Source organism: Ammospiza caudacuta, chromosome 1, assembly GCF_027887145.1.
Source record: "Ammospiza caudacuta isolate bAmmCau1 chromosome 1, bAmmCau1.pri, whole genome shotgun sequence".
NCBI classification, from domain to species: Eukaryota; Metazoa; Chordata; class Aves; order Passeriformes; family Passerellidae; genus Ammospiza; species Ammospiza caudacuta.
In genome coordinates, this window is record NC_080593.1 from 156,881,562 (window position 1) to 156,894,535 (window position 12,974).

At 52.5% G+C, this 12,974-nt stretch overlaps 1 protein-coding gene across 2 annotated transcripts in view; it reads left to right on the plus strand.

The window, feature by feature from the left end:
- The window catches only part of SCRIB (scribble planar cell polarity protein), a 128,287-nt gene continuing 115,313 nt past the window's right edge, over positions 1-12,974 (plus strand). For both annotated transcript variants that reach the window (XM_058802379.1, XM_058802370.1), the window contains exon 1: positions 1-162. In XM_058802379.1, the coding sequence (XP_058658362.1) occupies positions 1-162 (162 nt within the window). The remainder of the gene's footprint in view (positions 163-12,974) is intronic.

Sequence of the window (12,974 nt, forward strand, 5' to 3'; positions counted from 1 at the left end):
ATGCTGCGCTGCATGCCGCCGCTCTGGCGCTGCAACCGGCACGTGGAGGCGCTTGACCGGCGGCACTGCTCGCTGCAGGCCGTGCCCGAGGAGATCTACCGCTACAGCCGCTCGCTGGAGGAGCTGCTGCTGGACGCCAACCAGCTCCGGGAGCTGCCCAAGGTGAGCCCCGCCGCTCCGGCCCCGCCGCTCCGAGCGCTGCCCCAGCCTGCGCCGCCCGCTGGGCCCGGCTGAGCCCGTGTGAGCCCAGCCGGGCCTTCCCCGAGCTCCGCGGCCGGCACCGAGCGCTTCGGGGCGCCCGGGGCTCCGTGCGGCCACCCTGGGCCGGGGAGGAGCCCCTCGGCTGGGAGCGGCGCAGCGGCTGCCGCCCGGCGGGATAAAGGGGTATCCTGCCTGTCCCGGGAGATCATGTACACGGGTCACAGGGATAAAGGGGTATCCTGCCTGTCCCAGGAGATCCTATACCCGGGTCACAGGGATAAAGGGGTATCCTGCCTGTCCCGGGAGATCCTGTACCCGGTTCACAGGGATAAAGGGGTCCCCTGCCTGTCCCAGGAGATCCTGTACCCGGGTCACAGGGATAAAGGGGTATCCTGCCTGTCCCGGGAGATCCTGATCCTGTACCCGGGTCACAGGGATAAAGGGGTCCCCTGCCTGTCCCAGGAGATCCTGTACCCGAGTCATTGGGATAAAGGGGTCCCCTGCCTGTCCCAGGAGATCCTGTACCCGGGTCACAGGGATAAAGGGGTATCCTGCCTGTCCCAGGAGATCCTGTACCCGGGTCACAGGGATAAAGGGGTATCCTGCCTGTCCCGGGAGATCCTGTACCCGGGTCACAGGGATAAAGGGGTCCCCTGCCCACCTGGGAGCTTCTGTACCTGGGTCATTGGGATAAAGGGGTCCCCTGCTCTCCCGGGAAATCGTTTACCCAGGTCATCAGCCCTGTGACAGTCACAGCTGCTGCCAAGCCAAGCACAGCATGAATTAAAAAACTCTGGTCTAGGCAGTAAGCTGAAAAAGCGTCAGGTAGGTTAATGGAAAGTGATAGAACTGCTTTGTAGTTATGATCATAACTATGATGCTGCAGCGTCTCTGCCATGCAGACAGGCTGGGGGTGTTTGGCCTCAAAAAGAGAAGCACTTGGGAGAGCTCAGAGCCCCTTGCAGTGCCCAAAGGGGCTCCAGGAGAGATGGAGGGGCACCTGGGACAAGGGGGAATGGCTTCCCACTGACAGAGGGCAAGGTTAAAGGCGTTATTGGGAAAAGGTTATTTTCTGAAGGGTGTGAGGCCCTGGCACAGGTGCCCAGAGCAGCTGTGGCTGCCCCTGGACCCCTGGCAGTGCCCAAGGCCAGGTTGGACAGGGCTGGGAGTGGCCTGGGACAATGGGAGGTGGCACTGCCATGGCCAGGAGCACCTGTCCATATGCACTTCCTCCATGGAAGGGGAGTGGAACTGGGTGCTCTGTAAGATCCCCTCCATCCCAATCCATTCCGTGATGTGGGGCTGCAGCCTGCACTTGCAGCTTCTGCTCTGTCCAGCACAGAGCTCTGCCCACAGGAGCACCAGGATAAGCTGCTCCGTGTCTCCCTGATCCCTGCAGGGCACAGAATGGAGATCTGCCCTGCTGCCAGCTTGGGCCAGCATGTCCTGCCTCCCCAGGGTTTGCTGTAGCAGGGCAGGGCGCTGGGGCAGGGCAGCTCTCGTGGCTGGTCCTGGAGCACCATCCAGCAGGAACCCAGCCGTGGTGTTCCCATTCTGCAGGTGGGAATCTGAGCCTGCCTCTGGGGAAGGAAAAGGCCTGGAGACAGTGACTGGGCTGAGGGATACTCCAGAGGAAGCTTTATTGAGTATCCCCTTTGGAAACTGTGGTTTTTAAAAGTTATTGAGGTTCTACCTGTGCTAGAGAGAGAAGGTGTGTGACTGCCCTGTGTTTGGAGAGATGCTCTTCAGGGAATGCTGACTCAGTTGTGTATTTATTTAAAAATTGAGAAGTGGGTCATTAGGTTTCAATGTTTTTGTTGAATACTGACATGTTATGGATTTTGCCATCAAATATAGGTAAAATAAACCCTTACAAAGCAGAAACTCAGTTTTGATTCAGGCCAGTGTGGTTTGGTTCAGTTTTGGTAAAACGCACAAACATCCACACCTGAGCAGGCTCTCTTGTGTGGAGGCAGCACTTACTGCTCTGCTGTTTTTGGGTTCTGTTTGTCTTTCCTGCTCGTCTCTTCCTGGTGAGCTGGGTTGCCTGTGGGACTCAATGTGAGGCTGTTCAGGTGTGGAGACACCAGTGGATTTCAGTGTGAGGCTGTTCAGGTGTGCAGACACCAGTGGATTTCAGTGTGAGGCTGTTCAGGTGTGCAGACACCAGTGGATTTCAGTGTGAGGCTGTTCAGGTGTGCAGACACCAGTGGATTTCAATGTGAGGCTGTTCAGGTGTGCAGACACCAGTGGATTTCAATGCGGGGCTGTTCAGGTGTGCAGACACCAGTGGATTTCAATGTGGGGCTGTTCAGGTGTGCAGACACCAGTGGATTTCAATGTGGGGCTGTTCAGGTGTGGGGACACCATTCAGTGTCAAGCTGTTCAGGTGTGGAGACACCAGTGGATTTCAATGTGAGGCTGTTCAGGTGTGCAGACACCTGTGAGAGCCTCTGAGCCCTTCTCTCAGGTAGCTCAGCATCTTGCTGTACTTTAGGCAGGGAGGTTTCCCAGGCTGCTGGAAAATGTGTGTGTTGTGGGCAGGCTGGGCTGGGCATGGCTGTCAGTGTGTCTGCAGAGGAGGAGGTTGTGACACACCCACGGAGCAGAGCCTGCTGGGCCCTGTGCCACCAGCTCTGTGTGCCCTGCTGAGCTGCCTCGTGCTGCACTGGACCCTGGAACTGGGGCAGACTGGGGTTTGTGAGCTTGGAACTGCATCTTTGGGATTGTAAATGCAGATTTTATAGTGGCTCAGCCTGTGTGGGTGCAATCCTGCCTGTCATGGCAGGTGCCGTGTGCCCTCCTGAGCCACCCAAAGAGCTTCTGTGCCACAGAGCTGTGGCATCTGCTCATCCTGGAGCATCAGAGCTGCTTCCATGGCCTGTCCTGGGCTCACAGGCTCCATGTCCTGGGCTACTCTCTGGGTTGTGCTGGGCTCACAGGCTCCTCTCTGGGCTGTCAGTTCCCCTTCTGGAGCCTCCTGCAAGGAATTACCAGAGGAACAAATGGAACAGAGCAGTGAGATGCTGGTCCCCTGGTCTCAGGAGAGGGACAGAGGATGGGGAGCAGCAAGGGCTGTGGCCAAACCCAGTGCACAATAGCTTTGCACAAGGGAGGTGAAGGCTGTCAGGGTGTCTGCATCTGTCTGGGACAGGTGGTGAAAGGTGGAGCCATTCCCCAAACCATGGCAGGGGCCTGGAGGGTGAGTGATGGCCCAGAGGAGGGGACAGGGAGCCACTGCTGCTGCTTGCAGGAGAGCACTGAGTGCAACCAAAGAGGGCTCAGTTCAGAGCTAATGACATCATTCTTCATGCAAAATGTAGTTTAACTGAGCTGCAGAACATGGCTTAACAGTGCTGTGGGTTAACATGAGCTCAGGAGAGAGCTGGAGCAATGCAGGAAGGAGAAAACAACCAAAACTTGAGGGTCTGCAGAGACACCACTGAGTGTTTGCACTCCCTCCTGGGAGAGGCCTGGAGGGAGTTTGGCCTTGCTGCACTCACACTCTTCCTTCCCAGCCCCTGTCTGGAGCTGCCCAGGGCTGTCTGTGGCCATGCTGGGTGTGCTCCCTTCCCCAGGCAGAGCTCAGTGCCCTCACAGGTGAGCATCAGGTGCCCCTGAAGGGAGAGCAGCCCCAAATGCTGCTGCTTCTGAGAGCAGCCAGGGAGTTTGGGCACACCAGAGGATGGGGACACGCTGGGCAGGAAGAGCAGAGTCCCCTCTGTCCCTCCCCAGCCCCTCCAGGTTCCCTGTGGCTGTGCCATGGCTGCTCCAGAGGCACGTGAGGAGGAGAAGGAGGAAGAGGAGATGTGCAGGAACAAGGAAGCAGGTTTGACCCACCTGAGGTGTGACCCAGTGTGTGTCCTGAAGGTTCCCTGGGCTGTGCCAAGGTGCCTTTGGTCCCAGGCACAAAGTCACTGCACAAGAAGGGCATTTTTTGAGGATGTTCCTTTTGGTAGGGATGCACACCTAAGGCATGGGCAGGAATCTGTGTGGTATGAGGTGAATACAGTGATGAAAATTGAAAATAAACTGCCTTTTCACCAGGAGGAGGGAAGAAGGGAGCTCTGGGTTTAGGCACACGCTGGCTCTGCAGGATGGTGGTGGGAAAGCCCTTTGGCTGGGGCAGGGGGATGATTTCCAGGTGAGGAGCCTTCATGAAACAAGGCTTTTTTTGGGAAGGAGACCCTGGGAGGAGGAGGGTTTGTGCTTGTCATGAGGTGGAGAATTTGTGTGCTTGTTTCACAGGAGGGGCTGCACGTGCCCATTCCCTGGGAGAGGGTCTGAAGGACACAGGGATGGGAAGATCTGTCAGAAAAGTGGGAATGAGAGAGCAGGCACAGCCCTGGGCAGCAAGGCTGTGTTTGAGGGGCTCAGGCAGGGCTTTTAGGGAAGGAATTCCCTGGGGAGGTGATTTTTGAGGTGAAAGGATTGGAGGGGTAGCTTTTGGGAAGGTCAGTCAGCTCTCTTGATAATCCCTGAGTTTATATGAGTTTATATGGTTCCTCTTCTGAGGGTTTCTTAGCCAGCACCAGCTGGGTGTTTCAGACAGGCTTTTCTGTGTCCTTATTTCACCTCTTTCAGAAACATGGCATCTCCTGCTCTTTCTGTGGCAGTTTTCCTCTGCAGCATTTCCAGTGCCCTTTGTGCTGCTGCTGTGCTCCAATCCCATGGGATGGATGCTCTGCCCATCTCCTGGGATTTCTGAGCAGCACTGCTGTGCCTTCCTCACCTCTCCCTTCCCAGCTGCAGGACTCAGCCTCTGTTCCTCTCCATCCTGCAGTGCCAGGTCCTCTTCTGGCTGCTCTTGCTTCTTTGTCACCTGTCCCTTGTGGAAATTTTGCCTGTTTTGAGCCTAAATTTCCCCTCAGGGTGGCTGTGCTTGGGCAGTTTGGAGGGATGGATTAAATCTGTGTGGGAGCATCTGCTGCCCCATTGCAGGGATTTGCTGCCAGGGCGATACCACACAATTTAATGGAAAATGATAAATTCCCCTTGATAAGTTTCCTGTGCTTTCCACAAAAGTGTCTGAATTCTAGAGGTGGAAAAGACTGACTTCTGCTGTGCCCATCTTGCAGAGAGTGGGGCTGCAGGATCTCTGCAGGACAGGGTGCAGAGCAGTTTTGGTGGTACAGAGGGTTAAATCACTGTGTTGGAGCTGCATAACAACACCTCAGTCATCCAGGCCACTCCTGAGCACTTGAGAAGCACAGGTCTCACTCAGCAGGAAGGAATGAGCACATTCCATGGAATTTGGAGCATTCGGAGGTGGCAAACAGAGCCGAGGTGGCAAACAGAGCCGGTCACAGCCCAGAAGGATCCAGAGACTCTCGGAGTGCTTTTGGAGGAGTGCTCCAGTTTGGAGTGTGGGGAGGGAGGCTGGGTGGAGCAGAGCTGGTTGGACCTGGTGTAGGAGGACAAGAGGGTGGAGCTGAGTAGGAACTGAGATCCTGAGCAAGTCTGAGCAGAGGGAGGAGACCTCGGAGCTCTGGTGTGTCAGCATGAGTGTGCCCAGGGTCAGGCTGCTGGACACCTCCTGTGGCAGTGCTGGCTGGAAGGGTCTGAGGCTGTGGCTGTGCAGAGGGGGAACCCAGGGCTGGCTGTGGTCCCAGGGCTTTAGTGGTGCTGGTGCTGAGGAGGGAAGCCCCAGGCACTTCTCATGTAGGGGCTGCAGTTCCTCACAGCAGCTCCCGTGCTGAACTGAGCCCAGTGCAGTAAACACTCTTCTCACTGCCAGTGGGCTGATACCCACTTGCACTGGAAACTGTGAGACACTGGGGAGAGGAGCCCATTTCTGTCCAGAGCAGGTCCTGCCCTGTTTGGGCTTGTTGCTGTTTGCATCATGGCAAGGCCCTGTGAAACCAGCCAGGTTTCTGCAGCTCCTCCATCATGGCAAGGCCCTGTAAAACCAGCCAGGTTTCTGCAGCTCCTCATCATGGCCACCCCTTAGAAACCAGCCAGGTTTCTGCAGCTCCTCCATCATGGCAAGGCCCTGTAAAACCAGACAGGTTTCTGCAGCTCCTCCATCATGGCAAGGCCCTTTGAAACCAGCCAGGTTTCTGCAGCTCCTCCATCATGGCAAGGCCCTGTAAAACCAGACAGGTTTCTGCAGTTCCTCCATCATGGCAAGGCCCTTTGAAACCAGCCAGGTTTTTTCAGCTCCTCCTGTTTGGCTGCTGTGGCCTGGGGTGAGAGCCTCCCCATGCCGTGTCCAGAGCCAGGATCTTACAGGGAGCTGGGATCCCACTGCACTCAGCAGCCAGGATCCCATTGGGAGCCAGGATTCCACCAGCAGCCAGGATCCCACTGCACCCAGGAGAAGCTCAAGGCCATGCCTGCCACTCTTTCCCAAAGCAAAAAGGGGCCTCGCAAAGCTAATTAAGAGCGGCTTTTAATTTCCTGGCATGTGAAGGCTGTGAGGAGGATCTTGGGGTTTATTTACTTCCATGGAAGAGTAAAGCTTCTCCCTCTAATCTCTCTGTATTAATAGCCCTTCCCTGAGAAAGTCAGGAGCCAGGAGTGCTCCGTGGAGCCTGCCAAGGCTGGATGTGGGGTGGGCACCTCCTCTTGCTCTGGATGTGCCTCTTTCCATCCCAGGCTGTGTCAGAGCTGCAGCTGCATTTGCTTAACAAAACCAGCCAAGAAACTGGTTTCACTTGCTGGCTGTGAGACTGGTGTGTGGAGCCAGCACAGCTCTGGGTGCTCTGCAGGAGCTCAGCAGCCCTGTGGCTTACTGGGACAGCTGGATGTGTGTTTGTCTCTCCAAAAACCATGTGTTCTGCATTGCTGCTGCCCAGAAAGTAGAATAAGTGCAGGCCATCTCCCCTGCACCCTCCTCTGGTGACAGCAGAGGTGTAGGATCTGTGCTGGGGTGGCAGCGCCAAACGCAGGCTCAGTCATGGAGAAAAGAGCTGATAAAACTTTTGGATATACAAACAGAAAACAGGAAAGAGGCACACAGGTGGATTTTATGCTTGAGGGCTGTGAAAGGGAAGTGACTGTTAACTTTCAGTTCTCTGAGGTGTGTTCAGCTCTGGGGGACAGGTGTGGGTGTTCTGCCAGACTGTCTCCCCCCTTGGAGGGGGTTCACGTGTGTGAAATAGGAGGTGCAGAGGCAGTAGAGAGGTTTAGGGGAGTAAAAAATGATGAAAATTCAGGTGGCCATGGTTGGAATGGCTCTGCCTCTCACCAGCCCTTGCTTGGCACTGGTTTGGTACCTGCTGGGAGGGCAGAGGTGGAAGCACCCGCTCAGTCTTTCCTGGGTTGTTACAAAGCTCTCTGTAGGTGTCTGCTGGGTGGTTTAACACCTGCCCGGTGTGTGCTGCTGCCAGCTGGGTTTGCTGTGCCCCTCTGGAGGTGTTTGGCTGTGTCAGGTCCCCAGCCCCAGCTGCTGCTCAAAGGGCTGTCCCTGGATGTGGCATTGCAGAGGCCCTGCCTGCTCCTCCCTCAGTCTCAGGTTCCCTTTGGTGCTGCTGAGGATGTGCCAGGGAGAATGAGTTCATTGATGGCTGCAGGTAGGGGTAGGGCTGGGTTAACCCCTTCAGCTCTCCTCTGACCTGTTCTGTGTGTTTCCTGCAGTTTGGAGCCCTGTTTTGGCATCTCCCTGGAGGAGCTTAGCTGAGGCAGAGGTGGGAGCGTGGTGGATGGAAGGATGGATGCTCAGCTGTGTGCTGGGCAGGGGGGATGTGGCATCACAGCACCTCTGTGGGCTCTGGCTCCCTGTTCCATTCCTGGTTCAGGGCATTTACTGTGTATGTCTGAGCTGTTCCCCAGGAGCTGCTCCAGCACCTGCTTCCTTGTCCTCTTCCTGCTCAGGGGAGGTGTTTGGGTACACTTAACTCTTCCTCAGGACTTCTCCAGTCCCCCAGATGTGCTTTCCTGCACCCCGAGGGTACAGGCTGCCTTTGAGTCCCTCACTTTGCACCAGTTACTGGGCTTGCTCTCATTACCTTCTCTTGGATTCCTAGTTTCAGGGTTAGACCTGGTTTGTTGGGTTTTTTGGTGGTTTTAAGGTGCCTCACTGTGCTGGAAATGTATCTGTTGGATGAACCCATTTATGATTTCTGCCTCTGGAAAGCACAATCTGATTGGAAACTATTGCAACAGGTTATTGTATAATACAATTTTGGCATTTTTCCCTCTGCTAATAGCTGTGGTATTACAGATCAGTCAATTACTTTTTGTAGTTGCAAGTTGACCCTTCTTTGCTGAGAGGGTGGTGTCCCTTGGCTGAATTGTGGGGCTGGTTCCCAGTGTTATATCAGGAACTAGAGGGACTGTGAAATATGGTTTATAGATATAGATAATAAGTTTTTTATCAATGGAGATGGAGAAATTGGAATGCAAAATACCAGCTTGTGGTTCTTCCTATGTGTTCTCAGCTCTCTAGCTAAAGCTGAAGACAATGGGCATCCCTTACAGTGCAGTGCTTCCTGTGAAAGTGTCTGTACATTGAAGTGGATTACAAAGGAAATACCCCAACAGCTTCTAGAACATGTCAAAATCATACGAATTTCGGTAACACGAAGGAAGTTTATTATTTTTGTGCATATCCACTGGAGTTCTTCAAAACATGAAACCATTAGGGTATATCAGAAATTAGTGAGACCCAAAAAGAGGCATTTGGATGATAATGGAGCTCATGAAAGAAGCATTCCTCCTTAACACCAGGACTCAGTGGGGACAAGGCATCTGTTTCATGAAAAATTAAGACTGAATTATGCTGCTTTTCAATGAGAAACAAAACTAATACCTACTGTCATTTACCATGAAAAAAATTGCCAGAAAGTACCACATATCTCACTGACTCAACAGCTTGGTGATGAGAGGTATTCATCAAAATTTTAGAAACATCACATCCTGAATGAAAAACCAAGGAGGAGGTGATTCCTGAGGTGCAGGTGTGCCAGGGAGGGGCCTGGCTGGGAAAACCTAAATGTTGAAATCAAAAAGGAGCAGATGTGCTTGGGTAGAACCTAGGGTGTGCTGGGTTTGGCTGCTTCACCCACACCCAGGATGCTCTCCCTGAAATGATCCCCACAGCTCTCTCCAGAATAATGATTTTGCTCCAGTGCTTCACTACATGCACAGGTAAGAATTTCTACCATATATCTAATTTAACCAGGCAGGAGGCACCTGCTCTGCAGCAGCTGGAAGAGACAGCACTGCATAGAACATCACTGAACATATAGAAATACTTTTTTATAATTCTGTAGGAGAATTATAGGAGATTGGCCTACTACTCTGACAGAAGGTACTTAAGGCTACATTATTTTAATGCTTGATACAGGAATACCACCAGATTAAAATGTGATTTGGATTTATTTTTTTTTTTTCAAAAGCAAGAGAAATTTTTTTAAGTGACTGAGGTCTTTAAAGTAGGCACAATGTGTAGTGGTTCTGTTATGGAAAAAAATTAGTCACAGAAGCATTGAGGCTGGAAAAGACCTTCAAGATCGAGTCCTACCTTTGACTGAACATCGTTTTGTCAACTAAACCACAGCTCTCAGTGCTGTGATTATTTTGTATATTCCAGTATATTTATGTTTATATTTATGTTTATATGCTGGAATATATGAAATATATTCATTCACAGAGCAAGATGGAGGCTGTGAGTGCTGGGGTTGTATGGAATATGGCCTGCACATATTCCATTGAAATATATAGAATAATATACTGTATATATATGAATAATATAATGTAAATATATGAATATATTTTGAATATTCCAGTATATTTATATACTGGAATATATGAAATATATTCATATATATATATATATATATATATATATATATATATATATATGCTCACCTTTTCTATATATACATATCATAAATAAATAAATATATATACTGTAAATATAGTCATATATTTACGGTATATTATTAATGTATCTGCAGTATATTATTCCATATATTTCAATGGAGAATGCCCCTGAATGCCCTGGGCCTGCCACAGGCAGTTCTGGTCCTTCCTTTCTTGTCCCATCCCACTGCACAGACCAAGGTGGAGGCTGTGAGTGCTGGGGTTGTGTGGGATATGGCCTGCACATATTCCATTGAAATATATGGAATAATATACTTTATATATATATGAATAATATAATGTAAATATATGAATGTATTTTGTAGTTTCCAGTATATGTATATACTGGAATATACAAAATATATTCATATATATGTATATACACACTGTATACATATACTGTGTGTATATATTTTTTTATGGTGTATATATATATATATGAATATATTTCATATATTCCAGTATATTTATATACGAAATATATTCATATATTTACGGTATATTATTCATATATTTACAGCATATTATTCCACATATTTCAATGGAAAGTGCCCTGTGCCTGCCACAGGCAGTTCTGGTCCTTTCTTTCTTGTCCCATCCCACTGCACGGAGCAAGGTGGAGGCTGTGAGTGCTGGAGTTGTATGAGGTTGTATTAAATATATTCATTCACACACCAAGGTGGGGGCTGTGAGTGCTGGGGTTGTGTGGGGTTGTATTAAATATATTCATTCACAGAGCAAGGTGGAGGCTGTGGGTGTTGGGGTTGTGCTCAGGGCCCCTCTTCACACAGCCAGAGTTTGCTGCTGCTGCTGCCTCGTGTGGAAGATCAGCATCGATCACTTCCCAGCCTCGGCAGCAGTGGGATGCCGGTTGTGGTGTCTGGGCTCAATCCTGGCTCAGGACTGCCCTTCTGGGGTTGGTTTGTTGTTTCACCTGGAGCAGGGGCTGCTCCCTGCTGCTGGCCGTGTGCTGTGTGCCCAGCAGCTGCTGCCGCGGCCCTTCTGAAGGGGACAGCATTCCTCAGCCCTGCTGCAGCAGCAGCTGCCGAGCCTTGGCTCCCAGACAGCCGCTTTGTCTTTGCTGGAATGCATTCCCAGCCCTTGAGTGCTTTTAGATATTGGCCGTGCATTCCTCAAGGCCCGATTCGGGGTTAAATAGTCGGAAATCCGCCGGGCTGCAGGGGGGGGCCGTGTGGAGCTGGCAGGGAGCAGCCTGCTGGGGCTGCTCTGCTTCTCCTGCTGCCTCCAGCGTGGGCAGGAGCTCCCCCTGCTTCTCCTGCTGCCTCCAGCGTGGGCAGGAGCTCCCCCTGCTTCTCCTGCTGCCTCCAGCGTGGGCAGGAGCTCCCCCTGCTCCTCCTGCTGCCTCCAGCGTGGGCAGGAGCTCCCCCTGCTCCTCCTGCTGCCTCCAGTGTGGGCAGGAGCTCCCTCTGTTCCTCTGCTGCCTCCAGTGTGGGCAGGAGCTCCCTCTGTTCCTCTGCTGCCTCCAGTGTGGGCAGGAGCATGTGGGCCCACTCCTGTGGGTGCCCCTAGTGCCCCTCCAGTGTGGGCAGGAGCATGTGGGCCCACTCCTGTGGGTGCCCCCAGTACCCCTGCCCTGCCTCACCAACACCTCTGTGCCTCTCCTGCTGCGGACACACAAGGAGTGTCCTCTCTGCCCTCTTCTCCATGCCCTCTGCCATGGCTCTGGCTGCAGAGCTGCGCATGGCTGGCATGCCAGCAGTGTCTCTTTGGGACTGAACTGCCTGAATTGCCACCTTTCAGGTGTTGGTGACCGTGTGCCTGCAGCCACAGTTCACTAGCCATGTCCCTCATATTTTCCCCTCCAAGTTGTGTCTTCCTCCTTGATTTTTTCCCCTGCTTTTGCAACATCTGTGAAGTTAGTTTTGGCCCCTTTTGGTCCTTTGCACTGCACCTGATCTCCTCCCAGACCACTTTCTTGTAGTCACTGAATCTCTGGATTTTCTGTGGTTTTTTTGGATTTTTTTTCAATTGCATTTCATTCTATCGTATCTCCTTTCCAGAGTCTTTCTTTTCTGTTTCATAAGATCCTGTTTCGAGGATCTTTTTGTTTCCAGGCCACAATTCACTAGCCTGGAACTAGTTCAGGATGTGGCTGTAAATGCTGTGAGGAGGGCAGAAGGAAGCACTGGTGGTGAATTGGTGAATTGCCACCCTTCAGGTGTTGGTGACCCTGTGCCTGCAGTCAGTTCACTGGCCTGGAGGTGGTTCAGGATGTGGCTGTAAATGCTGTGAGGAGAGGAGAAGGAAGCACTGATGGGGTGGTAACAGCTGGGAAGATGGTGATGTTAAGGGGCAGCTGGTCTGTGTCCCCTGCCTGAGGTGGCTCAGACCAAGTCCCCAGGTAAAGGACACCTGCATGGTGGCTGTGGTGCCCCTGCGGCTGCTCTGCTGGAGCTCCGCTGCTGATGTTCCCACCTCTCAGCAGTGTGATAGCTTGTTTGACCTTAGCTCGGGTTAACTCAGTTATCCTCATCAGATTTCAGTGATTCTTCTTGAATTGAGCTATTCTGGGAAGAACCATTTCCTTCCTGGTTTCTGTCTGTAGGGAGAGGTGTCTCTTGGGGTTGCTCACTGTCACCTGGAGGCACTGGGCTGTGCTGGAGGTGAGTCCTGCTCTGCTGAGGGAGCTGAGCAGCCTCTGGAGCTGGGCCTGGGCTGCCCAGCCATGGCACACAGGTGAGGCAGGTTCTGTGGCCTCACCTGTGCCATGCTGCCTTTGAGCACTGTGAAGTGCTGGGTTTAACCCTAGAGCTGATCAGCTTCTGCCTGTTTTGCTTTGCAGTCGCTGCTCCCAGCTCCTCCTGCCTCTGTCCCAGGCTGGATTCCCCCAGGGACAAGGCACAGCTGTGAGATCTCTCAGCATACCTGTGGAAGGAGGGCCCCAGGTCTCTTCACACTTCACCTGTGGGTGTCTGAGGCAGGCTGAGTGTCCCAGTGCCCAGCTG